We start from the raw sequence: 26,600 nt of genomic DNA on the forward strand, positions 1-26,600 counted from the left end.
TCTTTTCCAACTAAAATGCTTCTATGATTCTGTGATTCAAGGGAGCTCCTGAGGAGGGAGAAGATGAGCAGACAGAGGGCAGAGGCTGGGTGGGAGTCATGCAGTGAGAGAAGCCGCAGGTGCGGCTGGAAAGAACCAGGGGGACACAGGTGCATTTAGAGGAGGAAGGGGCGTATCAGTTACATCAGGAGCCTCATGACTTCAGGAAATGCAGCCCCCAGATCCCCAGCCCAACAGGCAGCATTCACCCCATCAGTCATCCTGCAACAGCGCTGGCTGCACCCAGCTTGAAACAGCATCTGGGGAGGAGGAGGGTAGAATGGAAACCTGTACCAACGAACAGGAACAGAGCCCCTTCCCCAGGATGCTGCTGGAGGGAGCCCATGGCTGGGAGGTTTGGGTGGGCATCATCACAAAGATGGCTGTGCCTTGGTGACATGACTAGGGATCTGGAGCAACTTTCTGTGAGGAAAGGCTGAGACAGCTGGGGCTGTTGAGCTGCAGGAGAGAAGCTGAGAGGGATCTGATCAATGGGATCAATATCTCAGGGTGGGTGTCAGAGGATGGAGCAGACTCTGTTCAGTGGTGCCCAACGCCAGGGTGAGGGGCAGCGGGCACAGACTGAAACACAGGAGGCTCCATGTGAACATGAGGAGAAACTTGTTTGCTGGGAGGTGCCAGAGCCTGGAGCAGGCTGCCCAGAGCGGGTGTGGAGTCTCCTTCTCTGGAGACATTCAAACCCGCCTGGCCCGACCTGTGTGATCTGCTCTGGTGACCCTGCGTGAGCAGGGCTGGGCTGGGGATCTGCAGAGGGCCCTGCAACCCCAACCAGCCTGGGGTTCTGTGGTTCTGTGATTCCTGCATGTGAGGATGGTGGCTTTGGTCACAGCCCTGACTCCCCAGGCACTGCATGCCCCATGGGCAGCTCCAGGAGCAGGGCTCATTGTGGCCATGCTTGAGGTGGGGACATCTTGGCCGTTGGGTGCCAACCAGCCCCATATCTGAGTGCCAGAGCCCAGTAGCTTCACCCTGAGGACTGAGACTGGCACAAAGCCGAGTGCCCAGAGCTGCCCTTGTTCCAGGGGACAGCAGGAGCAGGGGACAGGAGTGGGGAGACCTGCAATGGGTCATCCCAAAATGGTTCGAACCTCCCCAGTCTCTCTTGGATACAAGCCCCACCTGTCCCTGTGGCACTGGCAGCAATTCTGCAGCCTTGGGGCTTCTTATGGAAGGACACACAGCACAGGGCCATTGGGGAGCACCAATCAGCCCATGCACTGTTTGAGCCTGTCGTGAACAACTCCATGTGCCAACATCCTCAGCAAGCTGGTTCACGTTCAAGCCACCCCCAGCAGACACCTACTCTGGGTACCTCAGCTGACTCCTCACCGCTATTCCAAGAGCTTGCAGGGAGCCCTGAATTGCTCATGTCTTTCTTGATCTTACACCCACCCACGTGTGACAGCTCAGAGGAGCCCTCAAAGTGCATCTGAGGAACACAGCGCGCTTGTCAATCCACACCCCCGGGCACAGAGGTGTGAGCACAGCTCGCACGAGCAAGGCAAAGGCAGCCGGCAGCTTTCTGAAAGCTGACAGCTGCCTGCAAGTCCTGCAAACAGCAGTGTGATCATGAAGAAGGCATCCCTGGTCATCTCCACACCACGTTTTGCAAAGGAGGAAGAGGAGGACAAGGAGGAGGATGAGGACGAGGAAGAGTAATGCAGGAAGGTGGCCCAGAGCATGGACAGAAAGGCCAGGGCTTGTAGTGCCCGTGTCACCATGAGCCCATATCTGTACCCAGGAATTACCCTGCCCAGAGCTGGGGATATATTTGCCATATCATAGAATCATAGAATAATTTTGGTTGGAAAAGACCCTCAAGGTCATCCAGTCCAAACATTCCCCCACCCCTGGCACTGCCCCATGTCCCTGAGAACCTCATCTCCGTCTGTCCAACCCCTCCAGGGATGGTGACTCCAGCACTGCCCTGGGCAGCCTGTTCCAATGCCCCACAGCCCTTGGGGGAAGAAATTGTTCCCCAGATCCAACCTCAACCTCCCCTGGTGCAACTTGAGGCCGTTTCCTCTGGTCCTGGCGCTTGTTCCTGGGGAGCAGAGCCCGACCCCCCCTGGCTCCAAGCTCCTTTCAGGCAGGTCAGAGATCAGAAGGTCTCCCCTCAGCTCCTGTTCTCCAGCTGAACCCCCAGCTCCCTCAGCCGCTCCCATCACACTTGTGCTCCAGCCCCTTCCCCAGCTCTGTTCCCTTCTCTCAACTCGCTCCAGCACCTCAAGGGCTTTCTTGGCATGAGGGGCCCAAAACTGACCCCAGGATCTGAGGTGTCCATGTACACTGATTCAGCTATTTGGGACTGATGTTGTTGCCAGAGCTGAGGAAAGAAAACTCTCACACCGTACAGCCCTTGGATATCCTGGTGCTGGTGTGTGGGTCTCAGGGGCTGATCATGATGCTCATCCTTCCCAGAAACAGCCTCACAGGATGCTCAGGGAGCACCCGCTGGAGACGGGGCAGGTGAACACAAGAAGGGCACTAAGCCCAAGGCAGCAGATGGGGCCCAAGAGGAGGGTGCCTTGCCGGGGGTTTCCTCTGGATTTAGAACACGACAAGAGCAATGGTGTCAAGAGTTTCAGAATTTGTAAACTACTAAAAGAGAGATTCATCCTGAAAATAGACTGTGGTATTTACTGAATATTTTGTGCATGTGTATAAAGGTAAATGTTTTTAATGAAAGCCCTGGGAAAGCCTGTGAAATAAAATAAAATCATTACTGTGATAAGAATAACATCATTATTATCATACACATGCACATCTCTATATATGTGTTGTTTATATCACCCTGGTGTGTCTGTAGGCATTTTGAGGTATAATGACAGCGACAGGAGTTGGAGATCAGTCTGGCATCGCACAGAACAATGAGTTGGGCTGTGCTGATTACAGATTGAAGGCAATTGAGGTTCATGGTCTGATGGCTTTTAGATCTCCACTTTTTCAGAGAGGAGTTAGACACCCTGAAGGGAAAATGCCCATGTGCTCAGAAGTGCCAGCTCTGTGCCTCTCCCTGCATCCCAGGGACCAGAGAGAGGAGGCTCCATCCTCCAGCCAAAATGGCTTTTCCCAGAGACACCAAGATGTGAGACTGTGTCTCTTCTGGGGGTCCAGAACCCAAAAAGGCACATAAAAGTGGATGGGTTTGTATGCTGCATATAAAAGTATTTTTTTCCTAAAGTGGCAATATAACCCAGACTTCCAGGACTGAGGAAGACACAGAGTATTATGCTAGAAATTGTTCCTGGCTGTCACCTTCTCTGTAATGTCCAACAGAAGGCAGAAGTGGCAATGAAGACCCAAACAAACATTTCTGCTCAGTTCTTAGAAAGACGCAGATGACGACTCACATCCCCCTAAGATGACAAAACATTTTCCACTACACCAGAAGAGAAAGAAAGATTATAACATTTGTTGAGAAAGCACATTTCTAAAACTGCAAATCTGTAAATTTTGCTGTGGAGAATCTTATCAGGGATCTTATCAGTTCCTCTGGGTGACCAAACTGGCCCAGGATCCAAAGTCTAAAAATGGGACATTAATCTACTGATTTCTCAGAACAACAACTTGCTGATCACCCAACCCCAGCCCATGGCCATTCTGCCAGACCTGGTATCCCCAGGGATTACTGCCATCAGTAAAACCTTGAGCAGATCAGTCCTAGGACCCACCACAGCAAGAGACTGTCTCAACCCAAAATGTCCCTGCAAAATGTATAGAATCATAGAATTGTTTTGGTTGGAAAAGATCCTCAAGATCATCGAGTCCAACTGTTAACCAAATGATGTCACTGCCGCATGTCGCTGAGAACCTCATCTCCGTCTGTCCAACCCCTCCAGGGATGGTGACTCCACCACTGCCCTGGGCAGCCTGTTCCAATGCCCCACAGCCCTTGGGGGAAGAAATTGTTCCCCAGATCCAACCTCAACCTCCCCTGGCACAACTTGAGGCCGTTTCCTCTGGTCCTGGCGCTTGTTCCTGGGGAGCAGAGCCCGACCCCTCCTGGCTCCAAGCTCCTTTCAGGCAGGTCAGAGATCAGAAGGTCTCCCCTCAGCTCCTGTTCTCCAGGCTGAACCCCCCAGCTCCCTCAGCCATGTATATGCCCATCTTCCTTCAATATATAGAAATCAAGTGGAGATGGAGTGACTGTGATGAGCTTGGTACATACAGGTCAGTCCCTTTGGTAATAAATAACCTTATGATGCCATGTGAGGGCCACCGGCTTGCTTGAGGCAGGACAGCTTGCAGGAAGACCCAGGTTCTCAGGTCAGACTGCACTGTGCCGGGCAGACGTCCCTCATGGCTGAGGCGGGTGGTCCCAGCAGGACCTGGTCCTTGCTGGGAAGGATCTGTGTGGAGGCCAGAGCCAGGCAATAAATGCATTTCCACTGGGGAGAGAGGCAAGCTCAGTTTCTCATGACTTAAACAGAAAACTTGTTTGCAAACAGCTTTAGGAGCAGCTTTAGCTCTAAGTCAGCAGGTCCCAGTGCTCCTGGCTTTTCTCTCATTGCCCATTGCCAACCAGTCTGGGCATCTCAGGGCAGACTGGGATCTGCCTCAAGCAGTTTCATAGTTGCAGGTGATGCAGACAGCCCAACAGATGGACAATTTTATAGCATATTCAGGGCTATCTCATGCCTTCAACCTTTACTCTCCTTCCTGGGAAAGGCAGATTCATGATTTCTAGGAACGCTTTGGCTGGTGCATCGGGGTGAGTTCACATCCTTTCTGCTCATTCATGTCTTCGCCCTGTTTGCAAGATCTCTGAACTGTTGCAGTTCCTCCCACCTCTTCTGGAAATGCTTTGTGCCTCCGGCGCTGCAGCAAATGCCACTCGTCTGTCACCTCGCCGCGGTCAGATCGCTCTTGCCTCCTGGACAGTTTCCATCCCACCACCTCCTCCCGCCCCGGTTCAGTGACATTTATCCTGGTCCCTTCCCAGCTGTCCTCACCGCTCCCCCCCACAACTGCCTCTGCTTCCAGCCCTCTGTCGAGACCTCAAAGTTCATGTTCTTTCTTCATTTCCTTTCTTATCTTCTCAGGCTCCGTAAAGTGCCTCTGCATGATCTCCATGGAGGTCAATGAGCTGCAGCACTCACCAAGACCCATTGACCTTCTCCTTCCTGGGACATGGCAAAGCTGGGACCGGGCTCTTCTGGCTAGTCTGTCCTCTCTGCCATGCAGCCTCCAAAATAAAGACCCTGCAGCTGAAGGGAGGAGAGTGGGACTCCACAAAACACAACAAAACTCAGGTGAGAGGAACTGCTGTCTCAGGTCCAGCATCATTTTTCACTAGGAGATTCCTAAAGCACGATTCGTGGCATTTCCAGAGAAGTTGTGTTGAACATTTAAGACTGTGCATTGTCAAATATCCTTTTGTTTTAATTGAATTGGTATTTAAATTAAACAGCTTCATTATTTTTAGCCGAAGGGCATGTTTCACAGCTGGCAGTCCATGGGTGCTTGGGTTCACCTCCACCCTGCCTGCCTCCAGGGCCGTATCTCCTGCCTCCCGGCCCTGTGGATCACAGGCACTTTGGTTTAGATGAGTAGGACTGGCTGATGCCAGAGCTGAGCTTAAGGACCTGAGAGCTTTTCCTCCAGCAACACGGTGGCCAGCTGCTGAGGCAAGAGGCTGGGGCAGCAGTACAGCCTGAGGAGAAGGGATATCCCAGGGGATGGAGAGACAAAAGGTGACCTTTGGAGACATCAGCAGATGCTGGGTTATTTTTTTTCCCTGGGTTTTGCAGGCCCTGAAGTGCCCCTGTTCTGGGTGTGCAACGCTTGGAGATCTCCCACCCATGAGGCTTGTGAGAGGAGGTGGAGAGGCTGGACCTACCAAGCCTGGAGGTGACCACAGATTCATAGAATCATTTTAGTTGGAAAAGACCTTCAAGATCATTGAGTCCAACTGTTAACCCAACAATGTCACTAACCCATGTCCCTAAGAACCTCGTCTACACACAGATCTCACTTATCTCACTTTCAGGGGACAAGAGAGAGCAGCCCAGGAGCCACCAGCCCAGCAGCACCCACACCCCTACAGATGTCCCCTTGCCCTCACCCAGCACCACCAGGCTGAAGTGTGGTCAACCACACAGGCAGCTGCCACCACCGAGTCCTTGCCCGGCGGGTGCCCGGCTTGCTGCGGTGTCCCACTGATGGCACAATGGGATCCCTCTGGGCCAGAGAGGACCAGGTGCGGCAGCACCCTTTGCCCTCTGAGATGCTATGGATTAGCTGAGGCTAACGAGCAGGGATGGCCGCACCACAAAACCACACTGCTGATCACACAAGGCTGCCCAAATCAACCCTTTATTGCTTTGTTCCAGTACAATTCACACCAAAATCAGCACTACACAGCAGGCTGGGTGCCCACCCTTCTCCAACAGCCCCTGAGATGAGCAGCAGGACAGCGGTTGTCAGCGGGGTCCCCTGTCCCCACCGGTGGCACAGTGGGTTACAGCATGTCCCCACTGCGCAGGCAGGGCATGGGGTGGTGTCACACTTGGCAGGTCACCCCAGGAGCACACGGGGACCCTGCCATGATGCTCACCAAAGCACAGAGCTGTTTCCCTGATGCTGTCCCACTCACAGGAGGAGCTGGTTGGGCTCCCAGGTCTCTGCCCGCCAGGCAGCCGCTGTCACAGGACGATGCACCCAGTTCCCTGCGTGTCCCTGACCCAGGAGATCACCAAGGGCTCTGCATTTCTGCCCCCCAAAAAGGCACCCAGGAAGAAGAGAGGCCGGAGGTTCCCTGAAAATTTGTCCGTGAAGGTGTAAATGTGGGAGCGGTCGCTCACATTGTAAAAGGAGATTTCTCCTGCCTCGTAGTCCAGGAAGATCCCGATGCGCCGGGGTCTCACGCTCAGGGTCAGAGGGGAGACAGGTGATGTGAGGGCCTCGTAGTTGCCCTTGTTTTGCAGCTGCAACACCCAGTAGCCGTTGTTTGGGGAGAAGAGGACGTTCCCTTTCCGGCTGGCGGACTCCCGGCACAGCCCCAAGCCCCACTCGGGCTTGTCTCCCACCTGCACCTCCCAGTAGCTGCGGCCCGAGAAGAAGATCTGACTCCCCAGCACCACTGGAGTGGTGCTGAACCTCCTGGGGTTCTCAAAGAGGGACAGAAGCAGCTTCTTGCTCCCGCGCCGCACGCTCTTGCGGTCCTCGGACAGGGTGAGCTCGGGGTGTGCGGTCTCGGGGTCCAGTGTCACGTCCACTGGAGTGAGAGAAGGGTGGAAGGACAGATCAGGGATCTGCAGGTGTGGACACAAGTGGGTGCCTGTGACCTGGGTGCCAGTCTCTTCCAGATCTTCCTACCTCTCATACTTATTTGTGTGTGCCTCTGGTTTTTCACAGCTCCCAGAGTTGTCCAGCAGGGGGGAAGTGCAATACAGAAAATCATGGTAACCATAAACCACAGCAAAATATTTGGCATCTGGCTGCAGAGCAGGATCAGAACGAGGGCAGCTCTGCAGCCCCTGGCACAGCTTTGGGAGCAGCCAACACCAAAAGCAAGAGTTTGAGGGTACCACAGAGCCTGGAACTCCTGAGTGACCTCCTGGGCTTCACAGTCACCTCACAACCCGTCCAAGACCAGAACAAGGAAGGTTTCTCCACCATGAAACCAGACCAGAGCCCAAACATGCCAGGAGCTGGCACAGAAGAAGCCCCCTTACCTTTGAAGTTCTTCAGCATGTCCCTCATGCCCAGGCAGCGCTCGGGGATGCTGTAGTCTTCCTTCAGGGTCATGGACACAGCCTTGGGGGCCTGGAACTTCACCCCCTCGCACCTGTAAGGAGAGCGATGCCCATGGGCTGTACCCAGAGCCCACAGCACGGCCGGTCTCCTGCTGGGGGGGGTTAAAGCCTTTCTGTTGCTGCACAGGTGCACTCCCTCCCTTGAGCTCTTCAGCTGTGAAGAGCACCAGAGGTAAGTGCTGGCTTATGAGCAACCCTGATGGGACCAGAGCTAAACAATGTGGGAGTGGTGGTGCCAGTCCCTGAGAAGGAGGGAGCAAGGCCCGGCCAGCATGGAGAGAGGCCAGAGGAGCCCCAGAAATGATCCGAGGCTGGAACAGCTCTGCTGGGAGGACAGGCTGAGAGAGCTGGGGGGTTCAGCTGGAGAAGAGAAGCTCCGGGGAGACCTTAGTGTGGCCTTTCTGTACTTAAAAGGGGCCCATAAGAAAGATGGGGACAGACTTTTCACCAGGGCCTGTTGTGACAGGACAAGGGGTGATGGTTTTAAACTAAAGGAGGGAGATTCAGGCTGGACGTGAGGAAGGAATTGTTTGCCCTGAGGCTGGTGAGAGCCTGGCCCAGGGTGGCCAGAGAGGTGGTGGCTGAACCATCCCTGGAGACATCCCAGGCCAGGCTGGACGGGGCTCTGAGCAACCTGAGCTGGTGCAGATGTCCCTGCTCATGGCAGGGGGGGCACTGGGGGAGCTGGGAAGGGCCCTCCAACCCAAACTGTTCTGTGGTTCTGTGTCCCTTAGGAGGGGACACATCTCACACACTACAAGGCTAGGCAAGACTTTGGCTCTGGGGTCCTGGAAGAGGAGGATGGAATCTCTTCTCCAGCCCCCATTGGTCTCAGTCCCTTTGTCAGTCCCAGGAAGGACCAAAATAGGCTCTGGGCAGGGAGGACGGGAGGCGGCTGGCGTGGAGCAGACACGAACATCTTAGAGCCTGGAAGCAGCCAGGACAGTAGGAGGAACAAGCACAGGTACCCACCTGCTCAGGACGCTTTTCATGTCCTAGAGGGAGAAGCGAAAAACCATTTTGGGTGTGGGGCTCCAAAGCCTCGTGCTCACCAGCCAGCCCAGCCCCAGCCACCTGCCCAGACTGCAAGGGTTGGGGGCTGAGTTCGGGGAGCTGGTGGTGTAGCCTGACCTTAAGCAGCCCATCAGCCGGCTGCTGGGTCTTCTCCTTTATCTCCAGGATCAGCTCCTCCAGCAAGGACTTCTGCTCCACCAGCCTGGCCAGGTTTTCATTGACCATCAGCAGAATCCGCTTCTCCTCCTCCTCCAGCTTCTGAAGCAGCAGCTTCTCCTCATCAGCCAGCAACCGATGCAGCTTCCCGAACTCACTCACAATCCTCTCCCGCTTTTTCTTCACTGTCTCCTTGCAATGGGAAGATAGATGGGGTGAAAAGGGGCAACGTTAGCCAGGCAGCTGAGATGGAGCTGGATACTCCAGCATCCACGCCCAGCATCAGGCTTTGGGAAACCACCACATTTTTTTGATAAGCGCATCTATTTAAAAAAAACAGCCGGAGGCTCACTGCTGTGCTTTCACCTTGCCCGAGTTCCCACTCCACATCCTCTGTTTACCAGCTGTAGGACTTTGCCCAGGGCATTTGTGCTCAGCTGTACCTCAGATGTCTAATGATGGGCTGCAAGGAGATGCCATCAGGCGCTGGGGTGGGTTTTTATTAGATGTGGTACGACGTGTCCCTCCAGGCAGATCAGGTCAACCCGCTGCACAGGCAGCCCGGAGGAAACCCTGGAAGAACCCGCAGCAAAGGGAAGAGGTGGAAGAAGCCCTGGGGGTGGGGAGAGATGGAAAAGGGGAGCCGGGGGGGACCCCATGGGTGTCCAAGAGCTCTCACCACAGCCAGCAACAGGCAGGGCCTGCCAGTGCTTTAGGGTTTTTCACCTGAGCACTAAAAATTGGCACTTTGCTCGAAACCTGAAGCTTCAGGGAAACAAGCTGCAGTTAACTAGGACCATAAAACCTCACAACGCAGAACATAAACAAAAGGAAACTGAACTGCATTTACTTTTCTGTCCAAGCACGTGATTTCTTGGGCCTGAGTCATTAAGGTTTGATAAGCCTGGACAATCACAGCCATTTCCCCTCACCGCTTGCAAGGGACTTTATTTTCTTTTTACTCAAAAAGCGCAGCCAGCACCAGGCTGGGGGGACCCGGAGCCAGCGGAGCCGCAGCCCCCGAGCTCTGACTCAGGCGGGCAGGGGGAGAATGACACGATCTGTCACCATCCCCAGCCCCATCCCAGCCCTGCAGGGGATCATGAGCGCACAGGAGCACCCCAAAAACCTGCCACCCACTTGTCCAGGCTGCAGCAAGCAGGAGGGGAGCTGAGCAAATAACTAGGGGAGTGCAGAGAAACTTGTTTTCATGCCAAGGCTGATTAATCATCAGCTCTAGCTCGGGGCTGGATAACTCAGCCCAGTAGTTTCGTTTCCTTTTCTGCAGTTACTTTTACTTTCCAGCTTCCAGCCTGGAGGGACACGAAATGCAGCTGTTTCGCTGCCGTTTACTCTCCCCGGGATTGCCTGGAGTCAGGCAGAGGTGCAGTAATTCAGCTTTTCTTCTTTTTTAACGAAAACACTCTTAGCTCCTATTGCTGTGGGGCAGAACTCACCATAAGGCTCATGCCTGGCTTGTAACTAAACACAAGTTGTAAAACAAAGGCAAATAAAAAATATCCAGTATCTATGTGTTTAACTGGCACACAAATGCCCGTGATTTCAGGGAAGCTGGCGTGCTGATCTTTGCAAAGCTCCTTCATTTCTTTATAGAGCTGCACCAGTCACTGAGCCTGATTTCCAGCACCGGTTCTCCATACAGCAGAGGACACGAACACGTGTTCCATCCTGAGGGCTATGCCAAATTCATGGCCCCAGACAAGATGATTCAGGGTTGTTGTTTGGGTTTTTTTTAATTGCTGATATCTCTGAAGCTCATTCTTTAAGAATTAAGCCAGGCACCTGCCTTGCACTCCTGGGTTTTCATCCTTTCCGCTGACTCACGCTTCTTCACGCTCTCCACTTCCTTCGAAAGATGCTCCAGGGATTTCTGGAGTTTGACCTGAAAATTGAAGGAACAGGCTCAGCTCGCCCCAGCAGCACCCACCGAGCGCCGCAGTTTGGCTGGGTCCCCTGTGCCGGGACGGCCGGTGCCAGCGGGCAGCCAGGGGACGGTCACCCCGTGCCAGGCGGTGCCAGCCCTGGCACCCGAGCCCAGCAGCTGCGCTCTTCACTCCCCTCGCAGCGTTAACCCTCTCCGCACTCCTCCGGTTTTCTCTGTATTTTTCACATTTTTTTAGGTTTTGGAGAGCAAAGTGACGCCTCCCCACAACACCAGGGCACGGGGCGGCTGGCGATGTGCTGCTGGGAGCATCGATGGGACGCAGGGTCTGGGTGAACCCCTGCAACAAGACAAAACGTGCCCAGGGCAGCACCCACCGTCCCCCTTCTCCAGGGGTGGCGCAGGGGGGCAGGGAGCCAGGCTGCCGCTGTGCACCCAGCGGGATGGGCGTGTGCCTGGGTACCTCCACAGCTAGGGAGCCAGAGGGTCACTGCAATGGGAGCGGCTGGTGGGTGCCACTCTCTGCCACCCCCTCCTCTGCTTTCCAGGGCTGCTGGGAGCGGGGCAGTGGGGTCCCGGCACCCGATCAGCTGGCACCGCCGTGCCCAGGGTGCACCAGGGCAGGACAGGGACCCCGGCACCCCCAGCCTCCCCTACCTTGTACACCTGCGCGGCCTCCTCGATGGGGTAGACGGTGTGCGGGCGGTGCTGCAGCGACTCCCGGCACACCACGCAGATGGCCTCCTCGTCCTCCTCGCAGAAGAGCTTGAGGCGCTCGTCGTGCTGGGCGCAGAGCGGGGTCCCCGGCTCGGTCCCCGCGCCGCCCCGCAGCCCCAGCTGCCGGATGCTCTCCACGATGTTGGCCAGCTGCCGGTTGGGTCGGAAGCCGCTGCGGTGGCAGGAGGCCCGGCACTGCGGGCAGGAGAACGGCCCGTCGGCCCACAGACCCTTTTCGTGGCAGTGCTTGGCGATGCAGCCCAGGCAGAAGTTGTGGCCGCAGTCCACGCTGACGGGCTCGCTCATGTACTCCAGGCAGATGGGGCAGATGGCCTCCTCATGCAGCCGCTCCAGGGCACCCGCCAGCGACATGGTGGCCACCACGGCCCGGCCGGGCGATTCCTTCCCTCAGGGTCAGCCAGTAGAGGCCGGCTCGCAGGCCGGTTCACGGGCAGGCTCGCGGGCAGGTTTGCGGGCAGGTTCACGGGCAGGTTCGCAGGCAGACTTGCGGGCAGGCTCCCGGCGAGGCAGCGCCATGGGAGCCCGGAGGAGAAGCTGCCCGGGGGAGGAGCGTGGCCAGGACAGCTGCACCAGCCCTAAGGGCTGCGGCTTCCTCCGGCCCCCGCGGGTCAAAGCGAAAGAAAAACCTGTCTGGGAGAGCGGGACAAATTAGGAAGTGCCAGAAATAATCTGTGGCCATAGATAACCCCGGGCGCTGGGCTGGCAGAGGAGATGGGGTTGTCTCTGCTGTTTGCTGAGCCGAGCCGCCCCCGGCTGCAGCGGGAGCCCCGGCGCTGCCTGCCCGGTGCCCGAGCTCGGTGACCCCACCGTGCCGAAACGTCCCTGCGACACCCACCCGCCGCAGGGCCGTGAGGTCGGGCAGGGAGCGGGCAGGGCTGGCAGAGGCGCGGGCAGCTGCCCACAGCCCCCGGGAGCGGGCAGGGGGAGCACCGGGGATGCGGCACAGAGGGGCTGGGGGCAGCCAGGGCCACCCACAGACCCACCCAGTGCCAGCCCAGACCCCTCCCCAGCCACCGCTGCGCACCACAGCCTCTGTGAAGCATCCTAAGAGCCAGTGGAAGAAGCTGCAGGTTTTGCTCCTTTTTATTACACAAAAATAACTTCAAGACAATCAGTACAAATTAGGATTAAAAGTTTCACTGAAAATGCCAAATAAATTAAAAACACCTTTGCGTAAGCTTAAATAAAAGAGCTAAAGAGTGTATTAAATAGTATGCCAAATTCATGGGTAATAAGAAAATAAGGCTGTGTCTTGGAGGTGCCCATGGGAGAAGGTCCTTGCAGAGGTGATGTTGGAGGGAGCAGGGCTTTGCTCATCCACTGCCTGCCTTGTCCTTCTGGTGATTCACGATGTCCTGGACCCACTTATCACTGGGTTTGCCACAGACCATCTTGCCTGCGACTGTGGTAAATCTGCAGAAAGAAATCCAGTTGAGGAGAGGAGACCACCTGCCCCTTGCCGTGGTAAACCCGCCAAACCAGACCCTCCTATAGCTGCAGGGAAACACGGGGTGAGAGGCTGGCTCTGTGTCATTGCAGGTGTCCTGTTCTCTGCCGCTTAAGCCACTTCATCCCCGGCATGCCCACTGCAGCCAGGACACCGTCCTGCCTGGGTCCCGCTCTCTGCCGATGAGAAGGTGACCAGCAGAAGCTCTTTTGGCTCAACTCTAATACGGAGGTCCAGAAACCTGAGATGTGGGATTGGCCTCTGAGATGTTTCCAGGCTGTTCTCCTAACCCGGGAGAGCCCAGCCCGGTGCTTTCCCTTGCCAGGATGGGGGGTGACACGGGGTTTCCTGGCGCTGCCACCCTTCAGTCGAGCAGGACCCTCAGGATTTGGGCAGATCTACTCACATCACGGCGGGCTGGGAGCAGTGGCTGCCCGTGTGCTCATACATCAGCACACGGCTCGAGGGAAACGCTTTGCTGCTGTATTGAACACAGCAGCGACCAGAAAAGTTGACAGAACCTGGAAGAGAAGTTTTCTGATTAAACCAGGCCAGAAAAAGCACCAGCAGGGAGAAGGAAGGTCAGAAGGCCAGAATGTCCCTGCTGGGGAAGGTGCTGCTCCCACCGCTGCCATCCTTCCCTCAGGAAGCCAACGAGCAGCAAGACGTGCCTCTCCTTCCCACAGCGGATGCTCGGAGGGAAGAGCTGCACCAGACCTTATACAGCAGAAAGAAAGAGGAGAGAGCTCCTCAGAGAGGAGAGCTTGGACTCACTTGGAGAAGAGGAGACCTGGTAGCAGAGGACAGCCACAAAAAGTACAGCAAGGGCAGCTGTGGAGGTCTCCATGCTCCTGTTGGATGGAGATGAACTGCAGGAGTCAGGCTGGACTGCAGCAGAGCCCCTCACTGTGCCTGCTGTGCGGTCCCCAGGTTCATCCCACTTTATAGAGGGAGACAGTGAGCGAGGATGGAAACACGCCGGAAGCATTGCTGAAAGACATGACACAATGGAAGGAGTGCTGTGTCAAGAGTTCCACAAAGGGCAGTGCCCGGAACCTCGATGAGAGCAGCACCCTGACATGGTGTATTATATAACGATAAGATACCAGAAATGATAGAGAACAGGATATGAGCTCTCTTTTCCTTTCCCCTGACCAAAGGACTCTGTAGAGAACCTCAAAGCAGTGACTCTGAAGATTAGCAGAAGTACCTTTTGCCTAGAAGTCACATGATGGCAATGGATGGAGAATGACCAGAATGCCACATACTCATGTTTCCTAGAATATCTGCATCAAAAAGTGGGGACAATTCACTTCGCCCACAGCGGCTGGCGCATCACCTCCAGGGATGGTGACTCCACCACTGGGCAGCCTGTTCCAATGCCCCACAGCCCTTTGGGGAAGAAATTGTTCCCCAGATCCAACCTCAACCTCCCCTGGCGCAACTTGAGGCCGTTTCCTCTGGTCCTGGCACTTGTTCCTGGGAGCAGAGCCCGACCCCCCTGGCTCCAAGCTCCTTTCAGGCAGGTCAGAGATCAGAAGGTCTCCCCTCAGCTCCTGTTCTCCAGGCTGAACCCCCAGCTCCCTCAGCCGCTCCCATCACACTTGTGCTCCAGCCCCTTCCCCAGCTCCATTGCTCTCAGAAGGTGTAGGTGAAGCTGGGTGTATGGGCAGGAGCTGCCTGGCCCACGCAGGTCCCTTGCACATCCCTGTCCCCACAGGGGTGGCCATGCACGAGTGACGGACGACAGCTTGAGACAACAGACGCGACAGCTTGAGGTGCCCAACACATCAGCCCAAGACCGACACCCCCGCCTGAGGCAGCAGACGGCAGATTGAGGCTGGGGGAGACGGGTCTGCCCAAGTGACAGGCTGGGGAACCACATGGAGAGATGAGATTGACATCAGACCAAGACAACTTGATCATGATGCGCTGATGACCTGCTAACCCAGGTGCCACCAAGGTCTGCCACTCTGGTAGCCCTGCTCCTGCATTTCTACCGGTGCTTTCATACCCAACATTCGCACGCATTCCCCATTCAGACCCATCTTAACGTTCCTGTTGCACATCTCCACACAGGGACGAGAATAAACCTGAGAGGAGGAGAACAGGCTGAGGGATGAGCTGGAGACGTCCTCGCTGATGCAGCTCACACCACAGCCCAGCTTGGTGCTGCTTTTAGCTGAGTGTTCTGGATGTTCTTGCAATATTCAAATATGGGTTTGATGTAAATGTCAAGATTCATTCTGAAAAATCAATATTTTCTATCAGGAATATAAATGTGCCTAGACATTTTCAATGAATTCTCTCTCCTTTCAGATACACCAGGCTGTGTCTCCTGCTCCCATTCATCGCAAAAGGAATTCTTGGAGGTTTTGACACCTCTGTTATTCCCCCTATTCACTGTTTTCTTCCCCTCTGTTCCTTCCTTGAAGGAAGATTTTGTATTTCAGTCTTGGCTGCTCTTTCCTGCCAAGATAAATAATGCAAATCTCTAAATATTTTGATTTCTAAAGCCTCCTCCATATCATACATCCTAAATAGTAGCTATTTACGGAGTCTGTAAAACCTCTGCCTTATGGTGTGTTTCAGCTTTCAATAGAAACCACACATGGTATCTTTGGATTCATCACCCGAACAGATTTAGGATGCAGGAGGAGTCTTTTCTTAGCTCTGAAGGCAGCGGCTCCACCACACCGGCTCTTCGGTTGGAGTCGTGTCTGGGGGGATCACGTTCTCACAGCGCCCTGGGAGCTGCCAGATCACTCATGTGGGAAACGCTGGGTTTAACGGGGAGCAAATCGGCTGGAAACAGAAAGGGAATGACGGGTGTAGCCAGTGAGCGCAGGGTTGTGCAGCTCCCAGAAGGACAAGCAAGATCTCAGATGAGAAGACGTATTTCCCAGAGGGATTGAGACTTTCCAGCATGGGAAGGGGAACCTTACCAGGCAGAATCCAATTGAAAAATGCAAAATGAGTGGCCTAGAGAGAGGGACAAATAGTGATTATTTGCTGTCTCTCCCAGAGCAAGAACCATGGACCATCAAATGAAGCTGGCAACAGCCAGGTTCAAAAGGAACAGAAGGAAGAGGCTTTTTATACGGGGAGCTCCTTGCCAAGGGACATGGCGATCGCAAGGAAATTTCCATGTGTCTGAGCCAGGGCTTGGATTCCAAAGTGACAAACTCATGGAGATTTGTAAACGAGAATGGTTGGAGGCTGGGAGTGCACTCAAGGGAGGCAGCACAAATATTCGCCTTTTCTTCAAGAGATCTGCTGTGGCCACATCTGGAGACACTGACACTGAGCTCGAGGGACCCTTCGCCTACACCCCCCGAGACTGTTCATATCTGATTCCCCAGGACAGCTGGTCCCACAGGACTGTCAGGTCCACAGTGCAGCTTGTGAAACTGCATTGAAATCTCTGGACTGAAATTTATATATCAGGATATGCCTCCAGATGAATATTTTTGGTAAATGTCAGCAGAAAGACGCCAACCGTTTCTAAGCACACAGCAAAGCAGAAATATATTGCTGCAGCTTGTACCATCTCCCCAGACAAATCTAGGGTGCTCAAAAAAGCCCCACGTTTCAACCAAGAGCCTGAAGAGTGGGAAGTGGTCAGGGGCTGCAGCAGGATGTGGCCCTCACAGAAATGTGGAAATACATCCCAGGACAGATGCCAAATTCCAGCCACACATACGTACCCGTTTCCCTCTAGATGCCCTCAGCACCGAGCACCAGCGGCCTGCACTGGGCAGGGCCGGTTTAGCTACAGCAGCGGAGGTTCAGAGAAACCAAAAGCAAAACCATTTGGGTTCCAGCTTTGAGACATCCAGGGCCTGACATTTCTGAGCACTTGGCATGACGTGGTACTTTGTCCTTACGAAGTCTGCCTCCTGTTGTCTTTCGATGGAGGTGCCTGGGACGTCTGCAAGTCAGAGTGTAAGATTACAGGAGTCTAGAAAATCAGGACAATCATAGAGCAGTTTGGGTTGAAGGGCCCTTCCCAGCTCCCCAGTGTCCCCCCTGCCATGAGCAGGGACATCTGCACCAGCTCAGGTTGCTCAGAGCCCCGTCCAGCCTGGCCTGGGATGTCTCCAGGGATGGTTCATCCACCACCTCTCTGGCCAACCTGGGCCAGGCTCTCACCATCCTCAGGGGCAACAATTCCTTCCCCATGTGCAGCCCGAATCTCCCTCCTTTAGTTTAAAACCATCACCCCTTGTCCTACCACAACAGGCCCTGCTAAAAAGTCTGTCCCCATCTTTCCTATCAGCTTCCTTTAAGTACTGAAGAGCTGCAATAAGATGCTCCACAAGAGCACTGGTGAATGTTGGGTTATGCCCATCTCATAATGAGTTGACAGCGACAGACTGGCTCTCCAGACCTACAGCCCACACCTTCCCGGGGCCCCTGGTCCTACACACAAGCCTGCACACCCCAAGTCACACAGAGAAAACCTCTCCTCACTGGTCACGTCCTGGCAGCCCAAGACTGTCTCATAACACAGAAGCAAAGCAAGTTCACCATGTCCTACTTTGGGAGAAACCAGCCTTTCCTGGGCAAGGTTGTCACCCACAGGGCTCGTGCTGGGCTCCGTGCGATGCTCCAGCCGGACCTGCTGCCCGTGCGGTGGGGAAGCTCTCCAGCAGATGGCAAACACCGTCCAGGGTGTTGCAAACACCTCCCGCCTCCAGGCCCTGCTCCAGGGCGAGCTTCTCAGCCAGGCAGCCACCCCGCGGAGCTGCAGCTCCAGCTCCGGTGCGAGTCCTCTCCCATAGACCCAGCTGGACGCCACGCTCAGCTTTGCTGCTGGATTCTTGGCCAAGCGGAGGCAGCTGCCGAGGCTTTAGTGCAGAGAACACACCTGGTCATGTTTTGGGGTTACATCCCTCCTTGTAAAACCTGGGAAAGCAGGAGACCTCACCCAAGGTAGAGGCGAGGGCCCCATGGACCCTCACGCTCCACAGCTGAGCAATCCTCTCCAAAACCTTCTCCCTGACCCCTTCCAAACTCTGCCTTGGCTGCTCTCCTGCCCCACGTAGCAGCCCAGAAGCTCTTTGACAGAACGAGCAGACAAGGACTCAGCAGCAGCACCTGGTTTGCCCAAAGCTTTCAAAAAACGGGATCAAAAGATAAAACCTCACACATACAGAGGCTCCTCTGGGTGCACCGAGCTGCCCCAAGTGCTCTTTGTTCTACCAGGGACAGAATCCCAGAACCCCAGGCTGGTTGGGTTACAGGGCCCTCTGTAGATCCCCAGCCCAGCCCTGCTCACGCAGGGTCACCAGAGCAGATCACACAGGTCGGGCCAGGCGGGTTTGAATGTCTCCAGAGAAGGAGACTCCACACCCGCTCTGGGCAGCCTGCTCCAGGCTCTGGTACCTCCCGGCAAAGAAGTTTCTCCCCATGTTCAGATGGAGCCTCCTGTGTTTCAGTCTGTGCCCGCTGCCCCTCACCCTGGCGCTGGGCACCACTGAACAGAGTCTGCTCCATCCTCTGACACCCACCCTGAGATATTGATCCCATTGATCAGATCCCTCTCAGCTTCTCTTCTCCAGCTCAACAGCCCCAGCTCTCTCAGCCTTTCCTCACATGGACCTCTCGGTATCTCTGTAGCCATTTACTGGACTCTCCAGTAATTCCTTGTCCTTCTTAAACTGGAAAGCCCAGAACTGGACACAGAACTCTAGATGGGGCTCTCCTGTGGGGTCTGGACCACCTCCCTGCACCCTCTCCCTTCGCCAGGTGGGCACTTTGGCTCATAAGATGTTTTTGTCCCAGGGTCTGAGCAAACACCCCTGTCACCAGGGCAGGGTTGTGTCTGTGGTTGCAGGATTGCATTTGTGGAAGGCTCGACACAGCCACTGCCCTCCCCCTGCACACCTTTCCAGGTGATGTGCCCTCCAGGGACGCCTCATCTGCTCAGGGGGCTCAGGAGATCGTGCCCTGGGGTGTCTAAAGTGGTAACTGAAGGGGGTCACCTCTGGTGAGGAAACGCGAGCAGGATGTTTGCCCGGAGCCCTGTGCCCGCCTGCACTGGTGCAGCCGGCTGGGTAACAGAGGAAGGACTGTGCCGCGCTCTGAGCCTCTGTGTTCCTGCAGGAACAAGGGGGATCTGTGATCTGCGCTGTCCCTGAGCCCAGGCCAGCCCACGGGGTGAGGGGAGCTGCGGCAGCACCCTGGGGCTCTCCTGGCAGCCCCTGTGGGGGTGTTTGGGGTGGGCACCGGGGAAGGTGCCCTGTGGAGCCCTGGAACGGGGGAAGGACCCGCTCTGCTCCCCCTGCCCAGCCTGAGCCAGCACCTGATGGGTGCCACACGCTGCCCGAAGGGAAGACAAGAGGGGACACATCATCCTCTGCATGTCCCAGCAGACACCAGACCCATGACCTCCATCCTGCAGACAAGACACAGGTGAAGACAACCCAGGTAGCTCCTGAAAGCAAAGGTGACCATGCTCCACAGCCCAAGCTCTCCTGTCCAAGCAATGTGAAAGTGGCTGCACTGGACTGGGTGGCACTGGCGAAGTGAGTTTCTGCCCCCGCACAGGCCAGACACCCCCAGCACAGGCTCCCCCTTCGCCCTTTGCTTCCAGGCTGCAGTCCAGCTCCTTGGACAGAAGCGAGAGGAGCACAGAGCAACCAAGCAGATGAACCCCAGCCGTGGTGAGAGCAGTGCCCAACCCACCTTCCCTGCACACCAGCCCTTCTCCAGCACCTCCGCAAGGAACCCAAAGCGGAAGAACAAACCTCACACAGAAACAGCTCTGTGCTTCTTGCGGAGCATCTCTCAACCTGCCTCAAAGCAGGACAGCCTCTCCTGCCAGAAAACAGCCCCCAAACCCCTGCAGAGCTGCCTAAAAACGAAGCACATGGGCCCACCAGGAGGGACCTTCTCAAAACCCTGCAGAGGAGCCGACCAGACCCCCAGGCACAATCCAGCAGAGCCACTGGGTGGACTGGGCCAGCCCAGGGTGGAGTGACCAGCTGCCCATGGGCTGGATCCCGGCTCCATCCTGTCACAGCCTCTGTCTTGGAGAATCCATCAGCAGCCAGCAGAAACAGCCTGTTCTGGCCATATCCACCCACCTTCCTCTGCTCCTGCCCAGGCAGGAGTCCCCGGTCGGCCAGGCCAGGTCCCACAATGCACACTCAGCCCTGGCCATGGCAGAGGAAGACGTGACTCTGCCCTTCAGCATGAGGAGCAGGTCACACAAGCCTTGTGGTCCCTCTGGGGGGCTGAGGTCCAGGCCCCCAGACACAAAGACCTTCCTGTCCTTTGTCAAATGCCCTCCTCTGTTCTTTCCTCATCTCTATTCAGCAATGATTTCATTTCTTCAATTATTAATCGCCTCGCTGTAACAGTGGCTGAATTAAACCCATTAAACCTCCTCTGGGACCAGCCCCAAGGAAGGAGGCAGGTTTCCAGAAAGTACATTAGAGAGAAGGAAGACAGGGAGCTGGGGTGGGAGGAGATGGACCTGCTGCACAGTGTGGGCCCTTTCCCAGCAGCTGTGAGTCTCCAAGGCACAGAGACGGGGAAGGTCTATCATGCAAACACCCAACTGGGCAGCTCCAGGAAGGTGCTGGCGTGACAATTGTTTCAGCTGAAAAATCAGCCACAAAAATGAGTTACACAGAGAGAATTGCTTGCACAAGAGCTCTTGACAACCCACATCCTAGAGGGTTGTTCCCAGGTTGCCCCATCGCCCGTGGCAGCAGCAGACAGGATGGTTTGCAGAGCTGCTCCCCACCTAAAGCAAAGACACTGATTTTGTGTGACCTGCTTTTAAGGATCCAGGAACCTGCCGGCACAACTCCCTTTGCGATCCCTAGGGGTTAACTGGGGAGCAATCCCAGAGACTCCTCAGGCTCTTTGCAAAAATACTGATCTGTCCGTATTTTGCAGAAATGTTCAAGTTCTGGCAAAGGCCCCAGTGGGAAGTTCACCTCCTGAGTGGGATGGGATCCCTGCTCTGAACCACAGCCCAGCAGTTCACCAGGTTGAGAGAGGGCAAAGAGCTGGCCCAGCACAGACGCCTGACGAGTGGAGAGACCAGAGACACAAGCCACGATCAGGTTATACGAAAGAGCACCTCAGCCACCAATCTGCCAGCCGGTCTGGGAAGCAAAAACCTCCTCGCACATCTCTTCCCTTGTTTTTCAGACATCTGTAACCATTTTTGCCCCCCTGCCATTGAAATGACCCGTCCTCCCAGCTCTGCTCTGCCAGCTGTGCCCGCACACCCCAGAGCCCCCCACCCCCCCGGCTGACACGAAAGGCGCAACGGCCCCCCCACACCGACACCCCCTCTCCCTGGCCCCGGGCAGGTCCACGAACCCCCAAATCTATCCCGTAGCTGAGCAAAGCCGGACAAACAGCAGGTCCCGGCGGCGCAGCGACCGCTGAGGGCTCGGAGGGGCTGGCAGGGACAGGGCGACGTGGGGGACACCCCGAGGGCCCCCAAAGCCCCCGGGGCTGGCAGGGCCGCACGTGTCCGTGTGTGTGTCCGTGTGGGGGGGGACACCGAGCCCCGGGGCGGAGCGGCCGCCGCACGCCGCGCTGGGGCTGGGCCAGGCCGGGAGCCCCGGGCAGGGCCTCAGGGCAGCGGGAGCCGCGCAGGCCGCGCACCCGGGCCTGTGGGACCCTCCGGCCTTGCCCGCCCGGCCGGCTCCGGCCGCAGCTCAGAGCGGCGCAGCCTCCCCGAGCCCCGAGGCTGGGCTGGGCTGGGCCAGCTCCGCACGGCCCTTCCCGCCCGGGGCCCGAGCGGCCTCGCAACCCGGCCCGAGCCCCCGGCCCGACCCCCGGCGGCCCCGCCCAGCCCCGCCAGGGGGCGCCACGCCGGGCACGGGCGAGGCGCGGGTACGGGCAACGGGGTGTGAGCGGCAAGCGCGGAAGCCAATCATCACAGGGCACCGGCAGGGAGGCGTGACCACAGGGCTGAAGTGGGCGGTGCTAAGAGGGCGGTCCCTGAAGGCGGGACAGAGGGCGGGGAGGCGGGAGCTGGCGGTGGGCGGTGTCCGGCCGGACCAGTGAGCTTGGCGGCGGTCACGTGAGCTGCCCGCCTGGGTCTGCTCGGAGCCGGCCCCTCCCGGGAGGCTCCTCCCGAGTGGCAGTGAGAGCGGCCAATCAGAATGCACGGGCGGGACAGGGGGCGGAGCCGCCCTGCTGGAGGCGGTGTCGGCGGGGCGTGCCCACGCTTGAGTGGCAGATGGGCGGGCCAATGGCGCGGGATCCGGCCAGCGGCGGCGCCGAACGGAGCGGTGGTGAGGGCGCGGCGGGGCCGGAGCGGCGGCGGGCGCGGCGGGGCCATGGACCGCGTGAGCAGCTCCATGAAGCAGGTGTCCAACCCGCTGCCCAAGGTGCTGAGCCGGCGGGCGGGCGGCGGCGGCCTGGAGGCGGAGCGGGAGAGCTTCGAGCGTGCCCAGGTACGGGGCGGGGCCGCGGGGCGGGGCCGGGCCGGCGGGCGATGCTGCCGGGTGTGGAGGTGCCGCCCGAGGGGGGCGGGGCCAGCTGGGGGGGCGTGACTTGTCGGGGGGTGGAGCCAATCAGGTAACGGGAGTTGCTTCAAATCGGGCAGGGCTGGACCGTGTGGGCGGGGCTGTGTTCAGGTGGGCGTGGCTTAGTCGAGTGGGCGTGGCCAAGCCAGGTGAGCCGCGGGGGGCGGGGCTGGCTCGAGTTGGCCAGTAGGTCGTGGTTGGGATGACGGGGGGGCGGGGCTAATCCGAGTGGGCGTGGCCGGGCCAGGTGCGCTGGGTTGGCTCCGGTGGGCGGGGATGCCCCAGGTAGGTGGAGAGGGCGGGGCTTTGGGGGTGGGCGGAGCCAGCCCAGCCCCGCCCATGAGGGCAGCGGGTCGCCATGGGGGGCGCAGGGGGGGACGGGTCAGGGTCCCCCTGGGCTGCGGCTGAGCCTTCCCTGCGGGGCTGTGAGGGAGGAGCCAAGCGGGCAGGGGCCTGGGGCTCCCCCTTGGCCTTACCCGCGGAGTGGGAGATAAACCCGGCTGGTTTGGGTTGCCCAGGCGGGATTTGGCCACCAAGCCCAGCTGGAGCCACACGTCGTGCCCAGGCCGGTGCCCTCCCCACGCCGGGCTCCATCCTGCGTCCTCAGAGCCGCCCACAGGACACGGGAATCTCTGTCCCTGTTGGCTGGAGGGACAGGGTGCAGCTCTGTGCATGGTGGGGTCAGTCACCCCGCTGGGTGTCACCCCCAGGGACCTCCTGTTCTGCTCGGGGACACTGGCATGGGCAGGGGTGGCACAGGGACACTGGCATGGGCAAGGGTGGGACAGGGACATCTGTAATGGGCAAGGGTGGCACAGGGACATCTGGCATGGGCAGGGTGGCACAGGGACACTGACATGGGCAGGGTGGCACAGGGACACCGACATGGGCAGGGGTGGCACAGGGACAGCCCCTGCGGGCAGCTCTTGGGAAGAGGCACCAATGTGTTGAAAACCGGCCGTAGTTCGCTCCTCAGCAGCACCCGGAGCATCTGGACGGGGCCTTTCTGCCCTTTACCCGTGTTTTAAGCGACAGCTCGATGTCCTGCACGGAGGGGAAAATTGAGGGGGCAGCAGGGGTGCTTTGGGGCAAAAAGCTGGTTATTTGGGGCAAGGGCGTGCTTGGGAGCAGCTTGGAGATGCCCTATAAGCCGTGGGGATGATGAAGAGGGACATGATGGTGGCGGGAGGCGTTGGGGACAGCTCGGCCCTGCTCTGTGTCCAGGGAGAGGTGAAGCGGTGCCGTCCTGAGTGCAGGGGGAGAGGAAGGGAAACTGAGGCAGGAGAGGGGCAGCGGGACCGGCTGCTCTGGGAAGGGGGGAAGCAGGACCTGGGTGAGACCACAGCATGTGAGTGATGGCTCGGTAATTAAAATAATGACCAAGGATCACCTCTGAGGAGTTTTTTTGCAGAAAGACAAACATCAGAAATTAAGGTTGGGTATGAGATGATGCACAGGGAGTCGTCTTACCTTCCTTGCTCGAGTTACCTCAAAAATCAATTATTTATAGCACTGGAGCTGGAACTGGGACTAGTCAGTGTGTGCGATCGCCTTCCTGGTCCTGTGGGTCAACAAACAACCCCGCGGGATCCCCGGAGCTCCCACGTGCTCCCGAGAGCCGCTGCTCCCCGGGACACGCAGACCCGGCGGGGACACGGCGCTGGGCCGGGGGAGCGGCACCCGCGGCACTGCGGCCCCCGCGCCGCAGCCGTCCCGCCGGATTCCATCTGCCCTGTCTGATGTGCAGACAAGTGGCACCACGTGTGTTCTACGGAGCTCAGTCTCTGGCTGGATTTTCATTCTTCTGTGTGTTCGGTTCTGTGCAATTTCTCATCTTAATCTTTTTTTTTTTTTTTCCATAATTCTTTCTTTCTCTGCAGTTTAGGGAACTTGGCAGGCACCCTCAGATCTTCCACACGTTGGTCATCCGCAGTTTTTGTCAAACTTCTGCTTTCTGAGGTTTTTTTGTAGAAACTTCATGGGTTTTGGGGTTTGTTTTTTTTTTTTTTTTTTGAAAGTGACTTTTCTTAAGAAAAGTTTAATCTGTTAAATGGCCTTTAAAATGAAGATTTTTACCTTTGTTTCTGTATGTACAGGCTCATTCCCTCCTGCCCTCCAAACCTGCCTGTCTCGTGACAGTCACCAGGAGGACTGTTCTGGGCTCAAAGAGCCAAGAATGTGTCAAAATGGGTGCTTGGTGAGCCCAGGTAACACCAGCTTGGGTTTGGCACCGCTTGATTTCTGTGGTCTGAGACTCAGCTTGGAAAAATGAGAGCATGCTACAAAGCTCTGGTGGTGGTGGGACATCCCCGTAGTGGGAAGTTCTGGTGGTGGGAAGCTTTTGTGAAGGTGGGACATGCTGGTGGTTGGATGCTCTTGTGGTGGGACGGTCTGGTGGTTGGATGCTCTTGTGGTGGTGGGACAATCTGGTGGTTGGATGTTCTCGTGGTGGTGGGACATTCTGGTGGTTGGATTTTCTCATGGTGGTGGAACATTCTGGTGGTTGGATGTTCTCGTGGTGGTGGGACATTCTGGTGGTTGGATGTTCTCGTGGTGGTGGGACATTCTGGTGGTTGGATTTTCTCATGGTGGTGGAACATTCTGGTGGTTGGATGTTCTCGTGGTGGTGGGACATTCTGGTGGTTGGATTTTCTCATGGTGGCGGGATATTCTGGTGGTTGGATGTTCTCGTGGTGGTGGGACATTCTGGTGGTTGGAAACTCTGGTGGTGGGATGCTTTTGTGGTGGTCCTTAGGTTGCACAATGGCTGTGCCCTGACATCTGTCTGTTGGCCTGGGGACAAACAGGAATAAATTTCCTGGTGGCCTCTTTTCTTCTCCCATGGTTGGTCAAGCGTCTCAGTTTTCCTGGTGATGCAAATGTGAGAAACCCGAGGACACACTGAAACGCGATGTCCCTGCCCTTGTGCTGCTCCGCTTTTCCTTGCTGCCTGCGGGGCGAGATCTTCTCAGTGAGAACTGCAGAGATCGGGCGTCTGGTTTGGACACACGCCCAATGGCTCCTCTTTTGCTGTCGACGCTGATAGTTCTCATGGGAAGTCGAGCAATAAGGACACCAAATCCTGCCGTTCTGCTGCCCTGCAGATGCGTGGCCATGGGGCTGCATCGCTGCCGTGAGGGGACGGGTGTTGCAATGACCCTTTGCTGGTGTTTCACTTGCTGTGATTCACCGCTGCTCATTTCCTCAACCACGGTAGGATAAATCTTTGAAAAGAGCAAAGCTCACCAAGGCAGGAGAAAAACCACCAAAAGTGAAAATTCTGCCATATGCTGAGAGAAATGTTTATATTTCACATGGTATCTGAGTCTGACGTTTGCAGCGCCTGCAAGTTCTCCTGGTTGCATGAGGAGCGTGTCCTGGTGTGGCAGCTCTGCAGGGAAGGTGTGAGGTCTCCTCGTTGAGGCCGGTGCTCTGAGATCCTCCCTCCCTGGTCTCCCTCCCCTTCTCACCGCAGTGGCCTCAGTGGGCATCACTGTGCCGCGATGGTGCCGAGGAGCAAGTCACCTTCTGCACTGACTCACTTGGCTGGTTTGGTGAAAACGAGATGTTCAGGGCTTGGATGAACCAAGATCTTGAGGGTGAAAACGGATTCAGAAGGCTGTAGGACTTCTGAGGGCATGGAGGATGCACACCAGGGTGAAATGCTGGGCTGTGCTGCTTCGTCGCTCGTGTTTCAGGCTCCCGGGGGGAATTTCCCTTCGTTCCCAGCAGGGACGTGGCCGGCGAGGCCGGGTGCTGCCCGGTGTTGGCAGAATCGCAGGCTCACAGAGGTGGAGCCCGGATCCCCGAGCAGAGCTGGGGCTGGGATGCTGGAGGTGGGGGACGGTCTCATTCCCGACCCAGCGGGATTCTGCTCAGCTTCTCCTGCACCAAGCCCTTCACTCTTTTGGGAAACCGAACACTGGAAATGGACAAATGTGCTTAGAAAGTGAAGATGGGGAATCATAGAATCATTTTGGTTGGAAAAGACCCTCAAGATCATTGAGTCCAACTGTTCC

At 56.8% G+C, this 26,600-nt stretch overlaps 3 protein-coding genes across 5 annotated transcripts in view; 1 reads left to right on the forward strand and 2 right to left on the reverse strand.

Moving 5' to 3' along the window:
• Positions 1 to 6,368: 6,368 nt before the first annotated feature.
• Positions 6,369 to 12,234, reverse strand: LOC135995806 (E3 ubiquitin-protein ligase TRIM39-like). Its single transcript, XM_065647352.1, has 6 exons — positions 11,551 to 12,234; positions 10,798 to 10,893; positions 8,952 to 9,182; positions 8,793 to 8,815; positions 7,740 to 7,852; positions 6,369 to 7,279 (listed from the first exon to the last, which is right to left on the reverse strand). Exons 1-6 carry the CDS (start codon positions 11,980 to 11,982, stop codon positions 6,708 to 6,710), a joined length of 1,467 nt encoding a protein of 488 aa, XP_065503424.1. The 5' UTR covers positions 11,983 to 12,234; the 3' UTR covers positions 6,369 to 6,707.
• Positions 12,235 to 12,835: 601 nt separating this feature from the next.
• On the reverse strand, positions 12,836 to 21,674 carry LOC135995809 (C-C motif chemokine 3-like 1). Of its 3 annotated transcripts, none has more exons than XM_065647356.1 (4): positions 21,422 to 21,674; positions 13,853 to 14,068; positions 13,485 to 13,599; positions 12,836 to 13,044 (listed from the first exon to the last, which is right to left on the reverse strand). In XM_065647356.1, the coding sequence occupies exons 2-4, from the start codon at positions 14,064 to 14,066 to the stop codon at positions 12,945 to 12,947; spliced, it is 429 nt and encodes a 142-aa protein (XP_065503428.1). In that variant the 5' UTR covers positions 14,067 to 14,068; positions 21,422 to 21,674; the 3' UTR covers positions 12,836 to 12,944. The 3 variants fall into 3 exon arrangements, with proteins under 3 accessions (XP_065503428.1, XP_065503429.1, XP_065503431.1); XM_065647357.1 differs by lacking the exon at positions 21,422 to 21,674 and adding an exon at positions 16,786 to 16,845; XM_065647359.1 differs by lacking the exon at positions 21,422 to 21,674 and adding an exon at positions 15,172 to 15,200.
• Positions 21,675 to 22,332: 658 nt separating this feature from the next.
• HIP1 (huntingtin interacting protein 1) overlaps positions 22,333 to 26,600 on the forward strand; it is a 53,604-nt gene continuing 49,336 nt past the window's right edge. The window contains exon 1 of the mRNA XM_065647350.1: positions 22,333 to 22,509. Coding sequence (XP_065503422.1) covers positions 22,393 to 22,509 — 117 coding nt within the window. The 5' untranslated portion in view covers positions 22,333 to 22,392. The remainder of the gene's footprint in view (positions 22,510 to 26,600) is intronic.

The sequence above is a fragment of the Caloenas nicobarica genome, chromosome 17, assembly GCF_036013445.1.
Source record: "Caloenas nicobarica isolate bCalNic1 chromosome 17, bCalNic1.hap1, whole genome shotgun sequence".
Classification (NCBI taxonomy): domain Eukaryota; kingdom Metazoa; phylum Chordata; class Aves; order Columbiformes; family Columbidae; genus Caloenas; species Caloenas nicobarica.

Excerpts from the sequence above, each read along its gene's own strand:
- LOC135995806 (XM_065647352.1), bottom strand. The coding sequence starts at position 11,982 with ATGTCGCTGGCGGGTGCCCTGGAGCGGCTGCATGAGGAGGCCATCTGC. Across the intron at positions 10,894-11,550 it reads AGGCCGCGCAGGTGTACAAG|GTCAAACTCCAGAAATCCCT; the intron begins GTAGGGGAGGCT and ends TTCAATTTTCAG. Across the intron at positions 7,280-7,739 it reads CATGCTGAAGAACTTCAAAG|TGGACGTGACACTGGACCCC; the intron begins GTAAGGGGGCTT and ends CTCTCACTCCAG.
- LOC135995809 (XM_065647356.1), bottom strand. The coding sequence starts at position 14,066 with ATGCTTCCGGCGTGTTTCCATCCTCGCTCACTGTCTCCCTCTATAAAG. Across the intron at positions 13,600-13,852 it reads CCAGGTCTCCTCTTCTCCAA|GTTCTGTCAACTTTTCTGGT; the intron begins GTGAGTCCAAGC and ends CTTCTCTTCCAG. Across the intron at positions 13,045-13,484 it reads TGCTCCCAGCCCGCCGTGAT|ATTTACCACAGTCGCAGGCA; the intron begins GTGAGTAGATCT and ends TTCTTTCTGCAG.